The sequence below is a fragment of the Chrysemys picta genome, chromosome 3 (assembly GCF_011386835.1).
Source record: "Chrysemys picta bellii isolate R12L10 chromosome 3, ASM1138683v2, whole genome shotgun sequence".
NCBI lineage: Eukaryota > Metazoa > Chordata > Testudines > Emydidae > Chrysemys > Chrysemys picta.
Window position 1 is genome coordinate 174,048,850 of NC_088793.1, and position 25,411 is coordinate 174,074,260.

General features: G+C 43.4%; 1 protein-coding gene across 2 annotated transcripts in view; it reads left to right on the forward strand.

Annotated features, from left to right (window-relative positions):
• Positions 1-25,411, forward strand: part of CAMKMT (calmodulin-lysine N-methyltransferase) — a 385,956-nt gene that overhangs the window by 213,282 nt on the left and 147,263 nt on the right. Inside the window, exon 4 of one of the 2 annotated variants that reach the window (XM_065590678.1) lies at positions 6,259-6,892. The exons of the other annotated variant lie outside the window; for it this stretch is intronic. Within the exon in view, the coding sequence (XP_065446750.1) occupies positions 6,259-6,677 (419 nt within the window). The 3' untranslated portion in view covers positions 6,678-6,892. Of the gene's footprint in view, positions 1-6,258; positions 6,893-25,411 lie in introns of those variants that run through there. 2 annotated transcript variants of the gene reach the window in all.

Genomic DNA, 25,411 nt, shown 5'->3' on the forward strand with positions numbered 1-25,411 from the left:
TAGAGACTCTACTGTCTACACTAAAAATGGCCCATGAAGGACAATGGGTATATTCATAGGTCTATCAATCTAGGCAGGACTGGCCTTAAGGAAAATAGCGCCCTGGGCAAACTTGCATTTTGGCATCCTCGCTGCCTCCCCCTCCATCCCCTCATTGCCCTTGGCCTCTGCTGCCTCCCCGGACTCTGCCCCCCCCCATCACCTCTGGCCCCCACTGCCTCCCCAGCTATCTCCCCATCCCTCCTGGCCTCTGCTGCCTCCCCGGGCTCCTCCCACTATCATCCCCAGGCTCCGCTTCCTTCGCCACCCCATTGCCCCGCGCACCATTCCACGGCCTCACACCCCAGGCCCGCCCCACTCTTTGCCTCTTGACCAAGGCTCCCCCTGACCACGATGCCCTGAGCGATTGCCCACGTCACCCACCTGCATGACCGGCCCTGAATCGGGGTTCCTGTTCAGTCTCAGTCACTGTGGTACCTGTGCCTCACAAAATCAGTTGTAGCTTTTTAAAGGTTGGTGATTTCATTCTTGAGTACAAAGAATTGCACTTAAGTCTGGAGGCCATGAATCTGTGTATCACCATGGTTGAGTCTGAATCTGATAGGAGAGAGGTCACAGTCGTCTTGTCATTTTTAGACAGAAAGGGCATTTTTCACAGTTGTGGCTCTTTGGGTAGGCGGAAGTAGTGAAGAGGCTAGGAGTCAGCCACCTCGGTGCTCTGTCTAAATGATTTGAGAGCAGACTTCCTAACTATAGAGTGATTTATGGATCTGGTGAGTTCTTCACAGAATCCAGGCTAGAGGGACCATTCTGCTCATCCAGTCTGACCTCGTGTGTAACACAATCCACAGAACTTCCCCAAAATAATTCATAGAGCATATCTTTTAGAAAAACATCTAATCTGATCCTTGGTAAGTTGTTCCAGTGGTTAATTACTCTCACTGTTAAAAAACGTAGGACTTATTTCCAGTCTGAATTTGTCAAGGTTCAACTTCCTGTCATTGGATCATCTTAGACCTTTGTCTGCTAGATTGAAGAGCTCATTATTAAATATTTGTGCCCAAGTTGGTAACTATAGACCAGGGGTAGGCAACCTTTCAGAAGTGGTGTGCCAAGTCTTCATTTATTCACTTTAATTTAAGGTTTCACGTGCCGGTAATACATTTTAACGTTTTTTTAGAAGTGTATATTATATAACTAAACTATTGTTGTATGTAAAGTAAACAAGGTTTTCAAAATGTTTAAGAAGCTTCATTTAAAATTAAATTAAAATGCTGATCTTACGCCGCCAGCCTGCTCAGCCTGCTGGGTGGGGGGTTCAGGGCAGAGGGCTGGGTGTGGGGGAGGACTCGAGGTCAGGGCAAAGGGCTGAGGTGTGTGTGGAGGTGCAGGGCACAAGGCTGGGTGGGGGGGTTCAGGGCACAAGACTGGGTGTGGGGGGGTTCAGGGCAGAGGGCTGGGGTGTGTGTGGAGGTGCAGGGCAGAGGGCTGGGTGTTGGGGGGGGACTCGAGGTCAGGGCAGAGGGCTGGGGGGTCTGGAGGTGCAGGGCAGAAGGCTGGGTGTGTGGGGGGGGTTCAGGGCAGAGGGCTGGTGTGTGTGTGGAGATGCAGGGCAGAAGGCTGGGTGTTGGGGGCAACTCGAGGTCAGGGCAGAGGGATGTGGGGGGTGCAGGGCAGAGGGATGGGTGTGTGTTGGGGTGGGGAGGTGCAGGGCAGAAGCCTGGGAGCTCGGCTCATAGGGGTGCTCCCAGCCCCCTGCCCTGAGTGGTTCATGGCAGGGGGCTGGGAGGGATATGACCTGTTCTACCCCCTTCCCCCAGGCCCATCCCTACCTCTCTCTGCCTGCTCTACGGAGCAGCGAGCATGCTGCCACTCGGCTCTGCTCCTCTGGGGGGAGGGAGAGGGGGAGGAGGGGCCGGAATGCACCACGCTGTGGGAAGAAACGGGGGAGGGGGAAGCTTGGCTGCCGCAGGACCAAGCTTCTGCCTCCTGCCCCCGCAGGGGAGAGCGGTGGGCGGGGGGGCTGAGTGGGGCGGGACCCCCCCACCACTGCTCTCCCCTGCGGGGGCAGAAGCTTGATCCTGCGGCAGCCAAGCTTCCCCCTCCCCCGTTTCTTCCCACAGCGTGGTGCATTCCGGCCCCTCCGCCCCTCCTCCTCCTCCTCCTCCTCTCAGTGGGCAGCAGCGTGCCACTCAGAATCGGCTCGCGTGCCGTAGGTTGCTGACCCCTGCTATAGACAGTAATCAAGTCCGCCCTTAGCCTTTGTGACAGAGTGCACCCCTGTATTCATATCTTACATGCCTTTGTAATAATCTTCGTACAAAATATGCCTTGTGAGGTATCATTTGTAATCTAATAATTCAAACAGCATGCAGGTTACACTCTGTATAGCCACAGCCCTGGTCCAACAACTCTGACCCCAGAAACCCATTAGCAAACAGCAGCCACACTTTGACTTCCAGCAGCCTTGGTTACTATTTGCAGGGTGACCCCACACATTCCCAGTCCCCAATTTTCCACAAAAAAACACGTGTTGCACTGTCCAGCCCTTACCTGGACAGTCCAGATATATTAGGTCCATTGTATTTCTAAGAGGATCGAAATATAACAGACTGCTACATTAAATGAAGTTACCCAAACAATTCCCAACACTGGATTAGTTTTAACTGAAGAATAAAACAAGTTTATTTAACTATAAAGAGAGATTTTGAGTGAGTACAAGTATAAGGCATTAAAGTCAGCAACTCCCCAACCAGGATCTGCTTCCAAAGTTCAACAGCTGTTTCTTTCGTCCTTTAAGGTGAAAAGAGAGGATGGATAGGGAGGGATCACTTAGAGTGTTTTTACCCCTCGCTTTTATGGTTCAATTACCCATTGAAATGCAATTTCCTGAGGGTTACCCCTAGATAAAGCTCTAGATAAAGTGAGGATGGAGACATGGGGTCTGGTAGTGGAAGAGGTTGCATGCTGTTTCTTCTCACCTCTGTTTGCTGAAATGCAGATTTTCCTTGTCTCCTGTCTTTCCCCTCTTACTGTCTAAGGACCCTGGTCTAGATTGCATTCTGGAATGTCATAACCGGATCCTGGTTACACTGAATATATTGAGCTCCTTGAGTCTGTCAATATAAAGCATGTTTTCTAATCCCTTTAATCACTCTGATTACTCTTCTCTGAACCCGTTCTAATTTATCAACATCCTCCTTGAATTGTGGCTGCCAGAATACACAAGATTCCCCTGTTTATCTATCCAAAGATTGCATTTGCCCTTTTGGCCACAACATTGCTCTGGGAGTTCATATTCAGATGATTATCCAGCATGACCCCAAAATCTTTTTCAGAGTCACTGCTTCCCAGGAGGATTCCCCATCCTGCAAGTATGGCCAACATTCTTTGTTCCTAGGTGTATACATTTACATTTAGCCATATTAAAACACACCTTTTTTGCTTGCACCCAACTTACCAAGTGATACAGCTCGTTCCAGATCAATGACCTGTCCTCTTCATTATTTACCACTCCTCCAATTTTTGTGCCACTACAAACTTTATCAGTGGTGATTTTATGTTTTCTTCCAATTCATTAATAACAGTGTTAACTAGATTAGGGCCAAGAACTGATCCTTACCGTACCCCACTAGAAATACACCTGTTTGATGAGGCTTCCCATTTACAATTACATTTTGAGACCTATCAGTTAGCCAGTTTTTAATCCATTTAATGTGTGTCATGTTAATTTTATATTTTAATATATTAATAAAAATATCATGTGGTACCAAGACAAATGTCTTACTGAAGTCTAAGTATATTACATCAACGCTATATCCTTTGTCAGTAATCTCATCAGAAAAAGATATTAGGTTAGTTTGACAGGATCTATTTTCCATAAATCCATGTTGATTGGCATTAATTAATTACCGTCATTTAATTCTTTATTAATTGAGTCCTGTATCAGCTGCTCCATTATCTTGCCTAGGATTGATGTCAGGCCAACAGTCCTTTAACTAGCAGGGTCATCCTGTTTACCTTTTTTAAATATTGGCACAACATTACCTTTTGTTCAGTCTTATGGAACTTCCTCAGTGTTCCAAAACTTACTGAAAATTAACATTCTTCATAATGCTTCCCTCTCCACATCATCAGCATCTCAGTTTTTCTCCAATTCGACTCATCTGGGTACTCCTTGTCCGGTTGCTGATCTCTGTCAAGCCAGTGATAGCTGAAAAATGGTGCTGTTTGTATGATGTGGCGGTAATGAACATCTGAGTGTCACCTGCATGTTGGTGACATTTTGGCCTGGTCTACACTATGAGTTTAATTCGAATTTAGCAGCGTTAAATCGAATTAACCCTGCACCCGTCCACACAACGAAGCCATTTATTTAGAACTAAAGGGCTCTTAAAATCGATTTCTGTACTCCTCCCCGACGAGCGGAGTAGCACCAAAATCGATATTGTCATTTCGAATTAGGGTTAGTGTGGCCGCAATTCGATGGTATTGGCCTCTGGGAGCTATCCCGCAGTGCACCATTGTGACTGCTCTGGACAGCAATCTGAACTCGGATGCACTGGCCAGGTAGACAGGAAAAGACCCGCAAACATTTGAATTTTATTTCCTGTTTGGCCAGCGTGGAGAGCACAGGTGACCACAGAGAGCTCATCAGCACAAGTAACCATGCAGGCTGATAATCGAAAAAGAGCACCAGCATGGACCGTACGGGAGGTACTGGATCTGATTGCTATATGGGGAGAGGATTCAGTGTCAGCAGAACTTCGTTCGAAAAGACGAAATGCCAAAACTTTTGAAAAAATCTCCAAGGGCATGGTGGAGAGAGGCCACAATAGGGACTCACATCAGTGCCGCGTGAAAGTCAAGGAGCTCAGACAAGCCTATCAAAAACAAAAGAGGCAAACGGTCGCTCCGGGTCAGAGCCGTGGACATGCCGCTTCTATGCTGAGTTGCATGTAATTCTGGGGGGGGGGGGCGACCACCACTACCCCACCTCTGACTGTGGATTCCGAGGCGGGGGTAATCTCATCAGCCACACCTGAGGATTCTGCGGACGGGGGGGAGGAGGAGGAGGAGGAGGAGGAGGAGGACGAGCTTGCGGAGAGCACACAGCACTCCGTTCTCCCCAACAGCCAGGATCTTTATCTCAGCCTGACTGAAGTACCCTCCCAAGCCAGTATCCAAGACCATGACCCAATGGAAGGGACCTCAGGTGAGTTTACCTTTTAAAATATAAAACTTGGTTTACAAGCAAGCGTTTTTTAATGATTACTTTGCCCTGAGGACCTGGGATGCATTCGCGGCCAGTACAGCTACTGGAAAAGTCTGTTAACGTGTCTGGGGATGGAGTGGAAATCCTCCAGGGACATCTCCATGAAGCTCTCCTGGAGGTACTCCAAAAGCCTTTCCACAAGGTTTCTGGGCAGTGCAGCCTTATTCCGTCCTCCATGGTAGGACACTTGACCATGCCATGCTAGTAGCAAGTAATCTGGTATCATTGCATGACAAAGCCTGGCAGCGTATGGTCCCGGTGTTTGCTGGCATTCAAGCAACATCCATTCTTTATCTCACTGTGTAATCCTCAGGAGAGTGATATCGCTCATGATAACCTGGTTGAAATACGGGAATTTAATTAAGGGGACAGAGGTGGCCGTTCCTACTGGGCTGTTTGCCTGTGGCTGAAAAGAAATCCTTTCCTGCAGTTAGCCAAGCGCGGGGGGGGGGGGGGGAGGGGGGGGGGGAGGGGAATTGGCCCTGAGCTTTTCGCGTTTGGCTAGCAGGGATCTTCCCTGATACCAGCCATGTGGTGGGGGGAGGGGTAAAGCGATCATCCCAGAGAATTTATGGCGGGGTGGGGGGTGTTAGTTTGGTTCCTGCAGGCATCTTCCCTGATACCAGCCACGCGGTGGGGGGAGGGATAAAGCGATCATCCAGAGAATTGGATGGGGGGGGGGTTAGTTTGTTTTCTGCTGCTGAAGGTTAACAGGAAAACCACAGCACTCAACGGGCGCAGAAGCCGAAAGACAATGGCTTACCATGGCCGCATGCAAGCCAAATTCTGTTGCCTGGACCTGCGTCTGTGATCTCTAGCAGCAAAGCCTCAGGTACTCAATATTAAGAGGCAAAATGCGACCTTGCACAGAAATCACATGCCCTATGTAATGTGAATAGTGTTGGTCACCGTGAAAGAGTATAAGCATTGTTCTGTAAAATGTATCTTTTTAAAAAATTCTCTCCTTTTTTCCCTCCCTCCAGCTGCTGCAAATTTTTCAAGCCTCCCTCCTCCGTCCCGAAGGCTATCTCAGATAAGGCGTCGGAAAAAGAGGACGCGAGACAAGATTTTTGCGGAAATCGTGGAATCCACCCACAGTGAAAGAGCTCATCTGAATGAGTGGAAGGACACGGTTTCAAAGTATAGGAAAGATGCCAGTGAACTTGAGGACAGGAGGGACCAATGTGAGGACAGGAGGGACCAACGTGAGGAGAGGAGAGACGCTCGAGATGAGAGGTGGCAGCAGGAAGATCAGAGGAGGCAGGATGCAACGTTGGGGCTGCTGCGTGAGCAAACAGACAGTTGCTCCGGCGTCTGGTGGAGCTTCAGGAACGGCAGCAGGATAACAGAGTGCTGCTACAGCCCCTGTATAACCCTCCTCCCCCCTTACCATGTTCCGTAGCCTCCTCACCCAGACATGTAAGAACGTGGGGGGGGGGGGGGGGAGGCTCCGTGCACCCTCCCATTCCACCCCAGTGGACAGCCCAAGCAAAAGGCTGTCATTTTTTTAACCTTTTTTTAGTGGCCTTTTCCTTCCCGCCGATCCTCCTCCCAAACCCCACCCGGGTTCTCTCCCTCTTTTTATAATCAATTAATAAAGAATAAATGATTTTTAAACGATAGTGACTTTATTTCCTTTGAAAGCAAGCTGTGATCGAAGGGGGAGGGTGGGTTCCTTACAGAGAATGAGTCAATGAAGGGGGCGGGTTTTCATCAAGGAGAAACAAACAGAAATTTCACACTGTAGCCTGGCCAGTCACGAAACTGGTTTTCAGAGCTTCTCTGATGCGCAGCGCTTCCTGGTGTGCTCGTCTAGTCGCCCTGGTGTTTGGCTGCACGTAATCAGCAGCCAGGAGATTTGCCTCAGCCTCCCATAAAGGTCTCCCCCAACTTTCACAGAGATTGTGGAGCACACAGCAAGCAGCAATAACAATGGGGATATTGGTTTGGCTGAGGTCTGAGCGAGTCAGTAACGATCGCCAGTGACCTTTTAAACGTCCAAATGCACATTCTACCACCATTCTGCACTTGCTCAGTCTGTAGTTGAACAGCTCTTGACTCCTGTCCAGGCTGCCTGTGTATGGCTTCATGAGCCATGGCATTAAGGGGTAGGCTGGGTCCCCAAGAATAACTATTGGCATTTCAACATCCCCAACGGTTATTTTCTGGTCCGGGAAGTAAGTCCCTTGCTGCAGCCGTTTAAACAGAGTAGTGTTCCTGAAGACGCGAGCATCATGAACCCTTCCCGGCCAGCCCACGTTGATGTTGGTGAAACGTCCCTTGTGATCCACAAGTGCTTGCAGCACCATTGAAAAGTACCCCTTGCGGTTTATGTGCTGGGTACCCTGGTGCTCCGGTGCCAAGATAGGGATATGGGTTCCATCTATCGCCCCACCACAATTAGGGAATCCCATTGCAGCAAAGCCATCCACTATGACGTGCACGTTTCCCAGAGTCACTACCTTTCATAGCAGCAGCTCAGTGATTGCTTTGGCTACTTGCATCACAGCAGCCCCCACAGTAGATTTGCCCACTCCAAATTGATTCCCAACTGACCGGTAGCTGTCTGGCGTTGCAAGCTTTCACAGAGCTATCGCCACTCGCTTCTCAACTGTGAGGGCTGCTCTTATCTTGGTATTCTGGCACTTCAGGGCAGGGGACAGCAAGTCACAAAGTTCCATGAAAGTGCCCTTACGCATGCGAAAGTTTCGCAGCCACTGGGAATCGTCCCACCCCTGCAACACGATGCGGTCCCACCGGTCTGTGCTTGTTTCCCGGGCCCAGAATCTGCATTCCATGGATAGAACCTGCCCCATTAACAACGTGATCTCCAAAGCACTGGGGCCCGCGGTTTGAGAGAATTCTGTGTCCATGTCCATGTCCTCATCACTCTTGTCGCTGTGCTGCCGTCGCCGCCTCCTCCTCAACTCATTTTTCTGGTCCTGGTTCAGCATAAACTGCACGAGAATGCGAAAGGTGTTTACAATGTTCATGACTGCTGTCTTGAGCTGAGCGGGCTCCATGCTTGCCATGGTATGGAGTCTGCAGTGTTCACCCAGGAAAAAAGGCGCAAAATGGTTGTCTGCCGTTGCTTTCATGGAGGGAGGGGTGAGGCTGTACCCAGAACCAACTACAACAATGTTTTTTGCCCCATCAGGCACTGGGATCTCAACCCAGAATTCCAATGGGCAGGGGAGACTGTGGGAACTATGGGATAGCTATGGGATAACTACCCACAGTGCAACGCTCCGGAAATCGACGCTAGCCCCAATACATGTATGCACAACGCCGAATTAATGTGCTTAGTGTGGCCGCATACATTCGACTTTATACAATCTGTTTTCAAAATTCGAATTCTGTAAATTTGGATTAATCCCGTAGTGTAGACATACCCTTTGTTCGTGCTGTTTTAGTGTCACTAGCTGACTTCTTATAGATATGGGAGCCAACAGTACTCAATTGGTAAATGTTCTTAGGTGCCTATCACCTCTTTCTAGGTTTGGTTTGAGAATAATGACCACAGCCATTTCCAGTCACATCTCAGAGGCAGAAAAACTGGGTCCCAGGGTGAACCATATCAAATGCTGTGGAGAAGCCCAGCAATATGAGTATAGAGAAGATTACCGTTACTGCCCTCTCTGTTTCATATCCTGACTGGAAGCCAGATTAAAGGGGTACAGGATGTTGGCAGCATTTAGGTGGAGTTGGCAAGCTTCTCAATTTGCTTGCTCAGGAACGGGAGGTTATATACTGGATTGAGTTGAATGATATCTTCTGAAGAATTAGCTGGACTATTGCATGCTTTAGGGTAGGATGGTAGATTTCTGTCCATAATGAGGTTGATTATATCAATTAGTAGGGATCACGGATACTTTCAACTCACTTTCACAATCCAGAGAGAGCAAGTATGGATCAGTCAAAAGTGGTCATTCTGTTTTCTGTTTGGCCTCTACCACTATTGTGTGAATGGATGAAACGCAGGCAGGAAAGATATTGTGATTAGTTGCTCATGTAGACAGAGGCAAACGATGTGTGGATTAGGTTACAGTTGTAGATAGAACCGAATAGTTTTCAGCACAAAAGCTGCGAGACCCCTGGTGGAATGAGGAATGCTGGCTGTAACGAGTGATGAGAATGGTTTGTCCTATAAAAAATTGTAACCAAACCATTTTCAATTCCAGTTGAGAAATGTCTGGAGGGGATCTGGAGTTATCAGTGATTTTCAATCATTATTGTCTAAAATGGATATCATGCTTGTGAGATGCCATTGATATTTCTTACATCCCCGTCTACATTATTGTAAATGTAAACTCCTGTAATATAATAGCTAATATACTGCATATTGTAAAAAACATACTCTAAATATCTGTGAAATGATTTACTAGCACATCTAGTAACCAAGACTGGGCTTTTCAAAGGAGCCCAAAGAAGTTCAGTTGAGCATCTAACTCCCTTAGGCTTCTTTTGAAAATCCTACCCTAAATATTTAATTTAACCTAGTAATCCTTAATAACTTGTATTATATAAAAATTCTTCTTATACTGACAGCCTGGGATAAACTAAGTGTATGTGTGCAGGGAATGTGAGGGGTGGGTGTGGGAGACTGGGGTGTGTATGTTATGTGTGCAGAAAAATGTGGTGGGCAGCAGAGGGATGTAAACTGGTGTGTGTGTGTCATATATGAAGGGGAATGTGGAAGTCAGGAGCTGGTGGAAACTGGTCATTACATTCTGGCTACTTTGTGTTGCCCTAGTGTGGGGTAAAGCAGCCAAAGAACACTAGTGAATCTGACTCTAAAAGTTAAATTAAAGAAAAAAAAATATGTTTTATACTACATATCATGAAATCGTTAGAAATATCACATGGATTTCTTATTTAGTGTTCATTTAATGCAATTAAAACAAAATCAAAACAACACCACAACACACACCAAGGAAATTCCCAGATAAAATGTACCTTAAGCTGGAGTTAAAGTTTAATACATGTCAGTACTACTAATGTATGAGTAAAAACACTACAGGGATGGTGTTAATTATCTCAAAAATAAACATTGCAGGAAACATTGCAGGAAAATCAGAGTTAAGGCTAAACTTAAAAGAAATCCAGACGTGTTAAGGTATGCAAATGCACAATTATGGTACCTGAATAACCTTCAAAGTTAATGGCCTTGAAGTGTCATCATGAGGACAGAAAAATGATGAAAAAAATCCCACGAGTCTTTAAAAATCAGTTTTCATTTAAGCTGGGACCATAAACGTGATTGTGCACTTATTGAATGGCATCTCTACAGGTGTGAATACACTGTAGATTGAAAATTGCCTACTTTTTATAAAACACATGGAACTAAATTTAAAAGACAAAATTTTCTTTTCTCTCATACTGTTCCCTGCCTGCCCTTCATTCTTAACCTGGGAGTAGCTAGCTCCCTCTTCTATGCCACCTAGCTGGTTCCATCTGAAGCCAAAGGAGAGGCTTTAATGCTGGGAATGATTGAGGAATTACTTATGAAGATAGTTGTCTATTTTGATAATTCAGGAAAATGAATGAGCAATTTTAAAATATGTTGTAAAGTATTTAGTATTACAATTCACATTATTTTACCACAATTCATACAATTTGAATGTTATATTTCAATTATACAATTTTATTATAAAATTTTGTATATGTATGTTGCACACTGTAATGTAGTTGTGAGACTGTTGAATTCCAAGCAGGAATTACGTTGCATTCATTTCACTTCTTTGAATTCTTATCAGCAAACTAGAGCACTATTTTTGTTTCTTGCCCTTCTTATGAGCATTAGTGTAAAAGTTTGACAGTAAAATATTGTACTGTCAACTGGAGAGATCTGACGAAGACCAGGTGTCCTAGGCTCAGGACTGGTGGTGGCTGAGTATGTCACTGAGAAGTTGAATTTTCATTGATGGGGTGGGGGAACTGTGCTGGCACTGGCTGAGTCATAAAGCTGAGGAACTCCTCTTTCCTGCTCCTCCAACTGGAGGTAAGGTGCTAAAATGACAGTAGCTATTAGGGAGGGATTGAAACACCTCTTCAGAAAGCCAGTTAAATCTGGTAATTGGGTGTCATTCCTGGAGTAGAGATCTAGGGATAACTACACTGGACATGAATACTAGTCCATGTTTACATGGGTGCTGGGAGAAATTCACTTCTTTTTTCAGAGTGAAAATCAGGGTAGAGGAAGTGGCGGATAAAAAAAGATTTGAAGAAATACACATGTATAACTGTACTGATCAACTGAACAAAGAACTATTAACTGATCAACGGAAGTAGCACTATTAACCCTCTGTTGCTAGGAACTGTGTGTATCAATCTGGAATGCTTACATCAAAAGAGGTGATCTCAGGAATGTTATAGCTGACACAAGAACATAAATGCAAAAACTACATATGAATACTTTTGTGAAGCAAAGTTTAGTAAACAGAAATAAAATGAAATTCAGTATCATGATTGAAGTGGTTCAGAAACTGAAATAATAGTCTGACTGTAGTGTTAGAACTGAGACACATTTCTTTGATATATTTCACTGCTGTCACCACTGTCTTTTTTTTTTTAAACAATATCAGCTACTATTTATACACATACAATTTCTGGTCAGATTAGGGTGGAAGGTTGTGGTACCCACATGTATAAAATAGTATAATAATGTTCTATTCTTTTTGGAACAAATTTGTTACACAAAATGTCAGATGAGTCATTTTGTTCATGTCAGATATTTGAAAGTAATGGAAAGATGCCAAAGTGAAAGCCCAGTAATTCATGCACTGGTGTAATGGAGCAAATGAAATGCAAAGCTCTTGTACAGGTCCAATTTCAGCACCAAATGCTTACCTGTCAGTCAACAAAATTGTCCCTGAATAAAAATGAACCCATCTGAGAGGGAAAGGATTTCAATATACATCAAATTCTTTAAATCTCTTGCAAGGTAGAAGAAGGTCTAAGAAAGAAGATTTGAAGAAAGAAAGCAATGTTGAAAAGGAAATCTTAGAGTAGCCTTGGAGCAAGCTGGAAATCACATATGTATTGCTGACTCTGAAAGCTTTTGGCTTGTCCTTACTGTTTGGTATTGCACCTGTTTCTTTCTCTTATCTACCTGGATAGGCAGGTGATTTCCCCATGGACTATAATAGATTTGGCCAATCAGTGATTTGAAGGAAAAGTTTTTGATAGGTAACTTATTGACTTCTGGTTGCAGCTGCGGGTTGCATTTGTAGAAGAGCTGATTAAAAGTGAAGGCATGAAATTCCAAAATCAGAAATACCTATCTAGGTATCATTATTATGGTTCAAAGTTACTGTAATCTCCCTGAAGAACTATTCATTTAGATCTTGGGAGAACATTTTACAGTAATGTGGCTGTTTTCTTGCAAGGTTTAAAAAGCAAATATTAAAGGTAAGAATATGATGCTTAGTATACTATACAGTTGACCTGCTTCAAAGTTCAGATTGCCAAAGTATCCCAACCTCCCATTTTATTAAGTCATGATGTGTTCCACGTTTCAAATGTCTGTTTCACATTTCTGTGTGGCAAGACTGAGAGGCTTACAGAAGCCTGCACAGCTATTGAAAACCTGTAATAACTAGTTCTTCCAAATGTTAATGCATTGAGAATGAACTAGCAATCAGGACTAAAAAAATAAAGTGTGCAATATTAGAAATGCTAATAATTAAATCAAGCTAAGTTGCGTATACTTAGGGCTACTCTAATGCTTGAAAAATTATGACTCTGGAGAAAATTTACATTAAACCCTCTTAACTGATGCATGTGAAACAAAGAAAAACCATGGTCACAGTACTGAATTTATTTTAATCCTCTGGTTCAAGTGGTTCATTCCTTGTACTTGTGAGTCTAGAAATAATCATACTTGTATCAATCTATATTGCATGACTTTTGTAAGCTGTGAAAATAGTGTTTTTCACTAAATTGTCACTTATTATTGTTCATTTAGGGCCACTAACATAGAAAAATGTTTCAGCTACAATGAAGAATAGGGACAATTTGATGTTTTCTTTTGATGCTGTTTGTTGATATCTAGACCACTGCAGCTTGATTGCCTAACATTAAACCTATAATAACAGTGCAATCATAGCAGTATCATCATGAATGTCGTTACAATAGAAACAACATTTACACGGCTTCAGAATGGTAATTATCAAACTTTTTGTCATGAAGCGCTTATTTGCTAGCATTGATCTGCCCCGGTCAGTTGTTAGCTCTTCTCATCTGAGGTGTATTGATTGTATAATCAGTAGATAGAGGCTGCGGGCAGATGAAATTCAGCGTTGTTGGGAAAATTATTGGCTGCTTGCCTGTTGACCTGGACCCTGCTGGTTGTACCTTAGACATTGGTGGGATTATTACTCATTTCAGTGACCCTACTTTGACAGAAAACTCTGTATCATTATAAAAGATAAATGCCATCCTGGTTTGCTGTAGATGTGGTTGAATACACAGGAGTCAGTTTGCAGCTACACTGAAAATCTCGTGCATAAAAGTGTATTTAAAACAAGTTCTAAAGACAATAAAAGCCTCTGACTTTTTCTATTTGTCTATATACTATAGATATGTATATCTGGTAAATGGATATAGAGACCCTTCTAAGTATACTGACAGAAATACATTTGTAAGTATAGTACTTTATATTGGACACTAAGCATGCAGAGGATACCAGTAGGTAGATGCCATGATTTTGATACCTGCACGTTTTTAAAAACAATTATTTATAATTGATCTGAATCATTGTTCTAATCAAGGAACGTGAGAAATGTATGCTTACCAGGGTGACCAAGCTAAGGCCAACATCTCACTACAGACTGTTCTTCCATACCCAAATTCCTATTCTAGCATGAATAATTTCTTGAACCTGTTCCCCATTTCCTTTGATTTGGTTCTTCTTTCATATTTTCTCTCCTTTTACCCTACTTGGCTCAGTGCATCTGAATACTGTTATGTCTGGGTAGTAGAATCAATATATTTAAATTTGCAATAGGAAAACTGACTTTATAGAGGAATAAAAATGTAATATAGGAATAGTGTATGCATGAGGGGGAAAGAAAGGTTATTAATTATTAATTAGATGCAAACATAGTTAAAACAGGTGTCCTGCATGTGTTCATATTGGGATTTTTACTATGCAAAAATAATGGAAAAGGTTACTAATATAAACAGCATATAAGAAGGGAGACTTATACTGTAGTGTACACTAAAATTACTGTCTGTAAAGTAAGCCCCCTCGCTCATAGAAGGAGGGTAGCTGGAGATTCATGGATAGTTCTGCATCCCTGAAGGGAGCCAACTGTGCCTTGTTTAGCAGAGGCACTGTACTTTCTGGCAGTGGCTGGTCCATTGTATTGTAAAGGTCAGTCATTACCTGCACATTGTATTTAAACCACCTGCTCACAGCAAGTAGTCTAATCAGGATGACCAGCAGCTTTACAATACTAATGGCTCTGCATTCTGCTGAAGCCATGATAATAATACCTAGCACTTACATAGCAATTTACATCTTCAAAATGCTGTACAAACATTAGCTAATTAATGATGTGTGGAACATTTTACAAATAGTACTGTATGGCCTTCTGACTATACAATGCATGACCTTAACTTAATTGTTTGAAACAATGGACCTACCTAAAAAGCACAGAATGCAATGGTATACTAATAAGTGCACAAATGATCTAGTGTAACTTACACTGTACAATTAATTTAAAAACTCTAAGATAAATAGCTCACCTATGAAAATGAGACTTTTCACAGCAGTGTAGCTTTTAACTTGATCAAATAATATTTTAAATGATAAAAACCCTAAAAAAGTAGCATCAAAGACATACCAAAGCTAATGTATTTTGTCAGTGTATATCAGTTTATCCATATTTTGTATGAGAAAACTGAATTATATGGCAGGTGAGAAAGCAAAACGTAGGAGGAAAAAGAAGCATCTTTGGATAAGGGTGGTTAGAAAAAATGAGGCATTGTTCTTGCTCTGTCTGACAGAGAAAATTTGTTTCAGAAACATTTATGAAATTATTATAAAATACAATGTAAGAGAAAAGAAAACTGTAATACAGGTGTCACGCACATCTCCAAGGCTCTTCCCTTGCTAGTCTGTGTAATTTCTTGAAATGTTTTCCGGGCAGTATTATCATCAAAAGCTAAAGGTCTCTTGTCTCTTCAAGAAGATAAGAGTCTCTAGCAGCAGTTCTCAACCAGGGGTCCGAGGCCCCTGGGAGACCATGAGCAGGTTTCAGGGGGTCTGCCAAGCAGGGTTGGCATTAGACTCAGTGGGACCCAGGGCTGAAGCCAAGCCCTGAGCACCTTAACTTCACACATTGGACTCTGGGCAGTTACCTGCTTGCTACCCGCTAATGCCTGCCCTGACTTTTATATGCAGAAAAACAGTTGTGGCACAGGTGGGCTGTGGAACTTTTATTGCATATTGGGGCGGGCCTCAGAAAGAAAAAGGTTGAGAAGCCTTGGTCTATAGTACATTGCATGAGCTGTGATGCACACCATAGTTATTAAGAAAAACAGTGAAGTTTATATTTTATGGTGAAGAATTTGTAACTTGTTATGCAATTAAAGGGGCAAATTTTGCCTTTGCAAGTGCAAAAAGGGGTCTGGGTGGCTCCGGTAATTTGATGCATCCTCTTCTCCAAGGATCTTGATGGCCAAATGTGGGGTGGAGTCCACAAGACTGTCCTGGATGGTGTCTTATTTACTGGAGGATCGCACTAATGCTTATTTAGGCGAAGCACATTGCACCCTTCCAGGGCATTTTGCGTCCTGCATTCCTTGTGTGCCACCTTCCCTCCCTTTCTGTTTCAGGGATTCCCTGCAACCCCACTCCCCCAGGGCTGTGTGTGTCCTCTATTCCCCCCCCATGCCAGGGTCCCCCTTCTCCTCCCCTCACCCCCAGAGGAGGTGTCCCTTGGTTAATATTAAATTCTTGTATGTGTAAGCTCATTGGGACATAGACTGTCTTTTATGTTGTTTGTGTTTGAACAGCATCTAGCCCAATAGTGTCGTGGTCCATTGCTGCAGTCCTAGATGCCATGATAATACAAATAATAAATAACAATAACTACTTTTGAGGGATGAATTGAGCTTATTATACAGAATGTGCTGACTGATTAAATTACATGTGGACAAGGTGCTGGGTTTGAAGGAGGGTTAAATAGAAAAAAGTCCCAACAGGAAAGCAAGACAATGAGAGACCAACAGATTCATAGACTTTAAGGCCAGAAGGAACCATCACCTACTCTGACCTCCTGCATATCACAGGCCACAGAACCTCACCCACCCACTCCTGCCATAGGCCCATAACTTCAGGCTGAGTTACTGAAGTACTCAAATCTTGATTTAAAGACCAAGTTACAGAGAAGCCACCATTACTCTAATTAAAATCAAGAAGTGAGGAAGGAATAGAGTGAGTCCTGCTAACAAAGAGTTGATTCGTGTGGGAACTAGACATTTATTGTATGAATAAGGGTAAATGTTAAAAATAATAGAACAGGATATTTAAAAAAAAAAACACTGTCAGTGAACAGGAAATTGGAAAATGACTGCATTCTTGAATAAATTATTTCTGAGGGAGCCAGCATACTTTTTTCTACTTGAAGTTAAAAGTGACAAACAAAATGCTGATTTGTAGAAATTAGCATGTTTAGAGCTAGTTGATCACATTTTTAACTGGCTTGATTTGTAAATACTGTCTGGGGACTTGAGGGCGATTGCAAATGAAGTGGTGAAAATGAGCCAAGTATAACAGAGAGAGCCAAATGAACCTAGAACACAGTAGCCATTAAGTTCCAGAGGGAGTTTAAAGAGGGAGAGAGAGTTGAGACCAGACTATCCTACTATCCATTTTTTGGCCAAATGTTATGGCTTTTGGGTATGCTCTCCAGATTCTTTGCCTTCCCTGGAAAGCCTCCTTGGCCAGTTGCCAGGGTGGACAGAGCTGGAGGTTGAGACTCTCTCACTTCCATCCCCTGCTGGCCAATCAGTGTCTTCAAGCCCCCTCCATTTTCCCCTTTACTCCCAGCAGAATCCAATGTGAGGCAAACCCACAGTCAGATCAGGGCTGGTCACTCAGTTGCCACAACTCACCCCTCTAATAAAGCCTGCAGTGACTCAGTCCTCAACACGCTGCAGCAGCATGTCCCTGGGGAGGGTCTGGGTCAGGGGAACCATTGGCACAGGTATTTCACTGATCCCGCCAGAGCTGCCAGTTAGTCTGTGCAACTGCACTACTGGGACAGGAACCCTCTTGCTGCCTCTGGTGTTACATACTCCCTAGGCTTCTAGCCTGCTATTGATCTGGTTCCTGTTCCTGCCCCAGCCATGCCCAAGCTTTGTTATAGTCCCGCTCCAGCTAGTCCGTGCCTTACTCTGACCTTGCTCCAGCCCTGTTACAGTCCCGCTGCAGCCCTGCATCTGCCTCTTGACCCCAAGCCCTCAGACTGACTCCAATTGTTTCTATTTGCATCTGGACCTGGTTCTGACCCATGTCCTGTCCCTGGACCCTGGCTTCAGTGCTACCCTCGGGCCAATCCTGACACTAGAGCCAGTTCCAACCAGCAGGCCTGACCCCCTTGAACCCAGAGCCTGACACCCAGAGGGAACTGGAGGAGCAGCCCTGGTTAAAGGAGGGAGGGAGGGAGGGAGGGGAGGAATTGTAGTACAGAGACCTGAACAGCAGGAGCACCTGACCTGAATTTGGAACTTGTCTGGCTTTTGTATGTGTGTGTCGGGGGAGGGGGGGGGAATGAAATCTGCAAAGGATTGAGAGACTGGGCAGGGAAAGGAGAATTGAGAAAGGAAATCTGAAGTTGTGGAAGGTGCTGGGAATGAGGAGAACGGGTATACTGAACAAGTAAACTACTGGGCTGCTTAGGGAGAAGTGAAGGTCAAAGGGAGGACCAAAGGACTTTATAAGGAGGAGAATTGAGGCACACTATAGGAAGAAGCAGTAAGGAACTAGAAAGACATGGCCACCATTCCTATGTTTCCACTTTTCCATTCATTAGTGGCATAACTGCACAGTGATTCAAGAAAATCCTTTTTGCAACACTTCCACCATTGAAAGCTGAATGCTCTGCTTCTACAGCACTGAGGGTCCCTGCTGTCCTGGAAGCAATTTCCGTAATACAAATAGTTTTCTTTTACTGTAAAAATTGAAAGCATTAATCAACTAACTTATTGCTAATTTAATAACTTGACAAATAACCAAAATTGAATGTCCAGTAGATTAAAGGCCCAGTCCAACACCCATTCACATCAATGGAAAAGCCTCCCATTGGTTTTAATGGAGCTAGATCCCTCAGTCTTTGCTCAAAGTAATGACATAGGATGCTTGGTGCAAAACAAAGTAAATGTGAATAAAGTGTGAAGTAGAAGATGAATGAGCTTTTCACATTTTACAGTATATTATAACCTCTTTTGACAGGATAGCATAACGTTTTATAAATTTTCATTAATAGCCATCACAATGGCCATGAGGGAAGTATGCACTGTCCCCTTCTACAGACGTGCATATGTTATGTAACTTGGCCAAAGCTACACAGCCAGTGAATGACAGAGCTGGAAATATAACCCAAGAGTCTAGGCTCTGATTCCAATGCATTAACTACTAAATAATAGTTCTTTTCAATTTAATTTAAATTTTCTAATATTTTTGTCCTCTACTTGGTCTGACTTCTCTGAGTGTGTGCCTTGCAATCCTTGCTCAAAGATCATGATGCTCTGAAGTGCTGGGGTAATCACAATATTTGAAATAGCAAAGGATGCACATCTCTGGTAAACTCCACTTCAGTTTCAGCTTATTTCCATACTGTAATCATAAGAATGCCCATACTGGGTCAGACCAAGAGTCCATCTAGCCTAGTATCCTGTCTTCTGACAGTGGCCAAAGCCAGGTGCTTCGGAGAGAATGAACAGAACAGTCCCAGCTTCTGTCAGTCAGAGGTGTAGGGATACACAGGGCATGAGGTTGTGTCCCTGACCATCTTGGCTAATAGCCATTGATGGACCTATACTCCATGAACTTATGTAATTCTTTTTTTAACCCAGTTATACTTTGGCCTTTACAACATCTCCTGGCAACCTGATTTCTACTGGTTGACTGTATATTGTGTGAAGAAGTACTTCCTTATGTTTGTTTTAAGCCTGCTGCCTATTAATTTCATCATGTGACCCCTAATTTTTCTCTTATGTGAAGGGGTAATAACATGAGGTCTCTGAGACTCCCTAAGTCTTGGGAAAATCTCAAGAAAGTATGACCGTTCATAAGAACCTTTAGGATCCAAAATAATAAGAAACACTGTTTAGAGTGACAAAGCTACCCAAAACATTAACAATTTTGGCAAACAATGTAGGAATCCTCTCCGAGGAGGAGATTTTTTTAAGGACACCGGTGACTGAAAATCACAGAATCCTTGTAAAGTAATTTGGGGGCCCTGTAGTTTCCATGTAGACCTGCTTTGCTAGATTCATATTAACTTGTTGCAGTGATGGCTCAGATGCTTCTAAAGATACAAATTTGAAGTCATCGCCACACTGGCTCTGAAAGGATGAACCCCATGTGAGGCTGACTTTCATCTCTGATAAAGTTTTTTGAAGATAAGCGTTTTGGAAAAAGCAATTGTGGAGCAGAATAAACACATGATTCCACCCTAAAAAGAAGCTAGAAATTGCAGTAGAGGATGTAACCAAGGACTTTGCTTTTGTCAGCTTGGACAAAGACAAACCAAGAGAAGCTCCTGTTATGATATAATCATTACAGACACTTGCATAAAAGACTTATGCAGGCATGGGGGGAGGGCATGTCAAGCCAAGTCCTACTAGAATATCAGCCTGGTTATTTACTAGGTTACTGTCTCATACCATGCAGAACAGATCTGAGAATGTATGTTAAATCTCCTAACCCAATGGTACAAAATTATCATAGACTGGTAGCTATTGGAAATTATCTCCTAGAAAAATGAAATAGAATTCTCCAAGGCACTAGGAGCAAAATATGTCCCCGCTTATATCTCCAGGAATTTATCAAAGCAAGACCATATGGATCAGGCAATACAACACCTGCTAGAGACGGGCTATAGAGAAAGTTACTGGATTATCAGCTCTATTGTATTGTTCCTCCCAACAAGAGATGGAAGAGTAAAGGCTCAGATATCTCAGCATTTATACAAAAAAGTCAAGTTTCTGGATGGAGACTCTAATTTCGTGTTCCCTACAATATTCCTAGGTTATTGTATCATCCATTTGTTTAACACTGATGTTGACATTTTCATCAGGTGTTCTTATCAGAAATGTCTTGAATTCTTTTATCAAAACAGCCACTTTTAATATAGAATTCTGTCATTTGGCTTCTTAACAGTTCCTAGAGTCTTCATCAAGGTGTTACTGATAGCAGCAACAGCACAATCAGGAGAAAGACCTATTGATCTATATGGGTAATGTTCACATCAAGATGAGAAATGGCAAACAAACTCTCAGCTAATGATGGAACAACCAAATGAAGAATGAATTTGTGTTTTAAACCTGTAGAGCATCGTGGAGCTCAGTAGGTTTTTAATTCATCTGGTAGTAAAGATAAACACAAGTACTCATTGATTTTGATCCCCATTTTCTCCAATCAAATAGAATAAAGGAGTCTGAGAAATTTGGGAAGTAAGCTCACCTTTGAAAGTAACTCAAACAGCAAGACGAAAGGGCCACTCAACACCATCAAGGACTTTTTCTGCTTTGATGAACACAGCCACCCTCCCTTTCCATTTCCCCTTCAGAATGTTTAAAATGTTAAGCAACCATCTGTTATCTACCCATTGTCAACCTCAAATAAGCCACATCTGGTCATTGTTAACCAAATTTGGTATTATTTAAAGTTTGAGAATTTTGATGAAAATCTTCATGTCATTATTAAGAAACGATGGGGCTTGTGAAAACCATGTTAGCAATGCCATCAGATTTCATTAACATAAAACATTGCTTTTCCTGGTTTATGAATTACGCGAGAAAAACCCTAGAAAGATCTGGTGAAAGAGCCTCTATTTCTCAAGGAATAAAAAAATTCTGTTTAAAATAGATGAAACCATATCAGACAAATTTCACTGAGAACTTTTCTGAACAGAGTGCATTACCTGACTCTGTCTTTGCATCAACCCCTTCTCTGAGGGAGCTCAGAGCTTCCTTAAAATTGTTCTCCACTACTGAGAGAGCAATTTGATCCAAGAATGTGTCTAGCTGTAGAGAATTCTTAACTGAGGCTGAACTGTAGACATTACTGCAAAATTTCTCAAACATTCCCATTAATACTCTATTGTTCTTACTAAGCAAATCATCTTAGTAAATTTCCCCAGTATGAGCCTTAAGCCTCTTGTAGTTGACAACTTGACAGCATTAACCAATTTTTTCCCCCTTGTTACCATACTCACACAACTCTCATGTGGTATACATGAATGCCCCCCTCCATCCAGAGCTATCTGCAGAACACCTAACTGACCCCTATGTCTTTTAAGAGCTTTGTAAACTCCATTACATCCCACTCCTCTTTTTATGTTCAACATCCAGCATTGTTTCTTCTTCCAAGTGTTAGGTTTCTATCTGTTGCTATTTTGTGTAATGCAAAGTGAACAAAATTATCTGGGTTCTCTTGCATTCATTTGCAGCCCAGAACAAAGTCAGAGAATGATCCCTCTTTTCAACAATCTCCCACAAATTATTCTATGACAAATTTGAGTATATAAGGAACCTCCATACAGCTAAGTAGAAAGCAGTTATTTCCCTAAATGACGCTTGCTTACTACTGCACAAGTGATTACAGATATAGTATAAGAGATCAGTGATCTGACATTTCCCTCTTGGATTCTTCTGATTTTAAAGCCCATGCAGTCAGGACAGAAGAATTAAAGAAATAACCAATGTGATTCTATGTTCTATGGGGAAAGAAGGTATATTACATTCATTTTATATTATTTGAAAGATATATTCCATTCCTCATGCTGTAAAGATTTACAAATGTTGCTGGTTTAATTTGAGTTAAGTCTTTTTTGTCTTTTTCTTACAGTAACTGATTCAGTCCTAAGGGGACCAATCTATCCAGGTCATCATCCGACATAACATTAAAATCCTGGGCTATCAGATGGATAATAATAATAATAATGCAATATGAACAGTAAAAGTTTATTTTAAGAAGGTCTTCAATTGGAGTTTTGTTGCTTCCTGAAAGGAAGCATCAATTAAAATATTACCTGGGTAGATTAACTCTTTGAGATACAGATCTCTCAGGATACTTTTTAATTGGATATAGAAGCACAGTGAATGTCTATGGAACTATTTGTACATTTTGACACCTTTACATCTTTTAAGGAGTCCATCCTGAAATATTTTGACACTTAGAAGCATATTTGATTTAAGACAGACTGCAAGCCACTTGAAGAAGTTAGGGCTGCAAACAGCTTTAACCAATCCCTTGATTGTTCTGAAATAAAAAACTTCCAGAGCACTCATTTTTAGAATTTCTGTAACCACTGAATTTATAACTATCATAGACTCCTGAGCCCTGACCCATTTTTAACTGGTAGGATTTCTTATTATAAAGGCAGTTTTAAGCCTGGCCTCTACAACTCATTGCATTACTTAATCCAGACATTTTAGCCTCCTTTGTGAACATACAAAGCTGAATCCTCCCTGTTTTTTCTAACTGATCAGCACAAGTTCGACTCTCGATATTTGATTTACTAAGATAAATCATACAAAGATGTTGATTAAGAAACTCATTGTTAGTCACTTAGCAAGCTGTGTTCCATTCTGGTCACCTCATCTCATACAGGTTATAGCATGAACAGAAAGGGCCCATAGAAGGACAAAAAAAATGTATTAGAGACCTAGAAAGTCTCCCATATGAAGAGAGATTAAAAAGAATATGGACTATATAGTTTACATAGAGCAGATGAATAAGCGGTTACATGATAAAGGTATACAAAACAAAAATGATTTAGGAAAGATAAATTGGCAGCTTCTATTTTTTATATTTTTTCTTATACTAAAAGGTGAAGTCATTTAATTCAATTAACTTTTGTTTCATCGCTTCATAGAGACTCTGGATAAGATTTCAGGGTTGTGGTGGATAGTCAGCTTAACATGAGCTCCCAGTGCGACTCTGTGGCTAAAAAAGGCTAATGTGACCTTTGGATGCATGAACAGTAGGGTTACCATACGTCCGGATTTTCCCGGACATGTCCGGCTTTTGGGGGCTCAAATCCCCGTCCGGGGGGAAATCCCCAAAAGCCGGGCATGTCCGGGAAAATCGGGAGGCTCGGCTGGGGCCTCTTTGTCTGGGGCCGGGGCCGGTGCGGGGCCGGGGTCGCGGGGCCGGGGGCATAGTGCCGGGCCGGGGGCCGGGCCGGGCGCATAGTGCCGGGCCGGGGGCCGGGCCAGGGTCGCGGGGCCGGGGTCCGGGCCGGGCGCGGGGCCAGGGTCCGGGCCGGGCGCGGGGCCAGGGTCCGGGCCGGGCGCGGGGCCGGGCCGGGCCCGCGGGGCCGGGAGCTGGGCCGGGGAGCCGGGCCAGTCCGGGGTCGGGGAGCCGGGCCGGGCCCGCGGGGCCGGGAGCCGGGCCGGTCCGGGGTCGGGGAGCCGGGCCGGGCCCGCGGGGCCGGGAGCCGGGCCGGTCCGGGGTCGGGGAGCCGGGCCGGGCCCGCGGGGCTGGGAGCCAGGGGGTGCGCCGGGCCGCCGGGGGTGGTCGGCCAGGGCCAGCACCCCAGGGCCCGAGCCGACCCAGGCTGGAGCCGTCGGGGGGCCAGCCTGGGCCGCGCCTCCTCCCCCGCCCCCCACCCCTTACCTGCTTCAGGCTTCCCGCGAATTAAATGTTCGCGGGAAGCAGTGGAGGGGGCGGAGACTTTGGGAGGGGGCGGAGTTGGGGCGGGGGGGGGGGGCGTGGGCGGGGCCCCGGGGAGTGTCCTCCATTGGGAGGCACAAAATATGGTAACCCTAATGAACAGGGTAGTCCTGAATAGGAGTAGAAAGGTTACCTTTCCTCTGTATTTGGCACTGGTGCCACTGCTGCAGGAATATGTGTGCGGTCTCGTGTCCACAATTCAGGAAGGATGTTGATAAATTGAAGAGAGTTCAGAGAAGAGCCATGAGAATGATAAGAGGATTAGAAAACAATTTATAGTGATAGACTCAAGGAGCTCAATCTGTTTATTTAACAAAAAGAAGGTTAAGAGGCAGCTGGATTACAGTCTATAAGTATCTACATGGGGATCAAATATGTAATATAGCAGAGAAAGGTATAACATGATCCACTGCTGGAAATTGAAGCCAAACAAATTCAGTCTGGAAATAAGGCATACATTTTTAACAGTGAGAGTAATTATCCATTGGAGCAACTTACCAGGGACCGTGGTGGATTCTCCATCACTGGCAATTTTAAAATCAGGATTGGATGTTTTTCTAAAAGATACCCTCTAAGAATTAGTTTTGTGACGTTGTGGCTTGTGATATATGGGAAGTCAGACTAGATGATCAAAATGGATCCTTCTGGCCTTGGAATCTATGAATCTATTAGTCAAAAACTTCCGTAGTCTTTGTGCAGTCATGTACCAATGAAAATGATAGAATTTGCAAACTGGTGATTGTGAGTGCCAGTGCAATTGATTTGTGCACAGAAATGGAAGCTGATTTGGAAAATTTAGTGGTGGCTATGAATTGTACACCTAAAACCGCTAACTTTAGCCATCATTTGGCACACAGTTGCACTTACAAACAGTGTAACATTTTTGACTGGTGATGCTTAAGAGCCTCACTACTATATAGTTCAACATATCATGCACCATATTTAAAAAAAATATAACAACAACTGAGTGGTCTTAAGACCGTTGCCAATTTTTATAGTATGCAAGTTCACATTCAATAAAATTATCTACCCTAATTGAACATTTAAATGAAATTAAGGTATTTACACATATATGTAGTAGTGAGTTATAAGTACTCTATTTGCAATGCTTTTTTCTCCATTATTTACTTATTACTTATCAAATTATATTGATTAATTTTACTTTAAATTTCCATTCTATGGTGGGGAAAAAGAGGAGGGTCAAATGGCTCAGAGAATTGGTT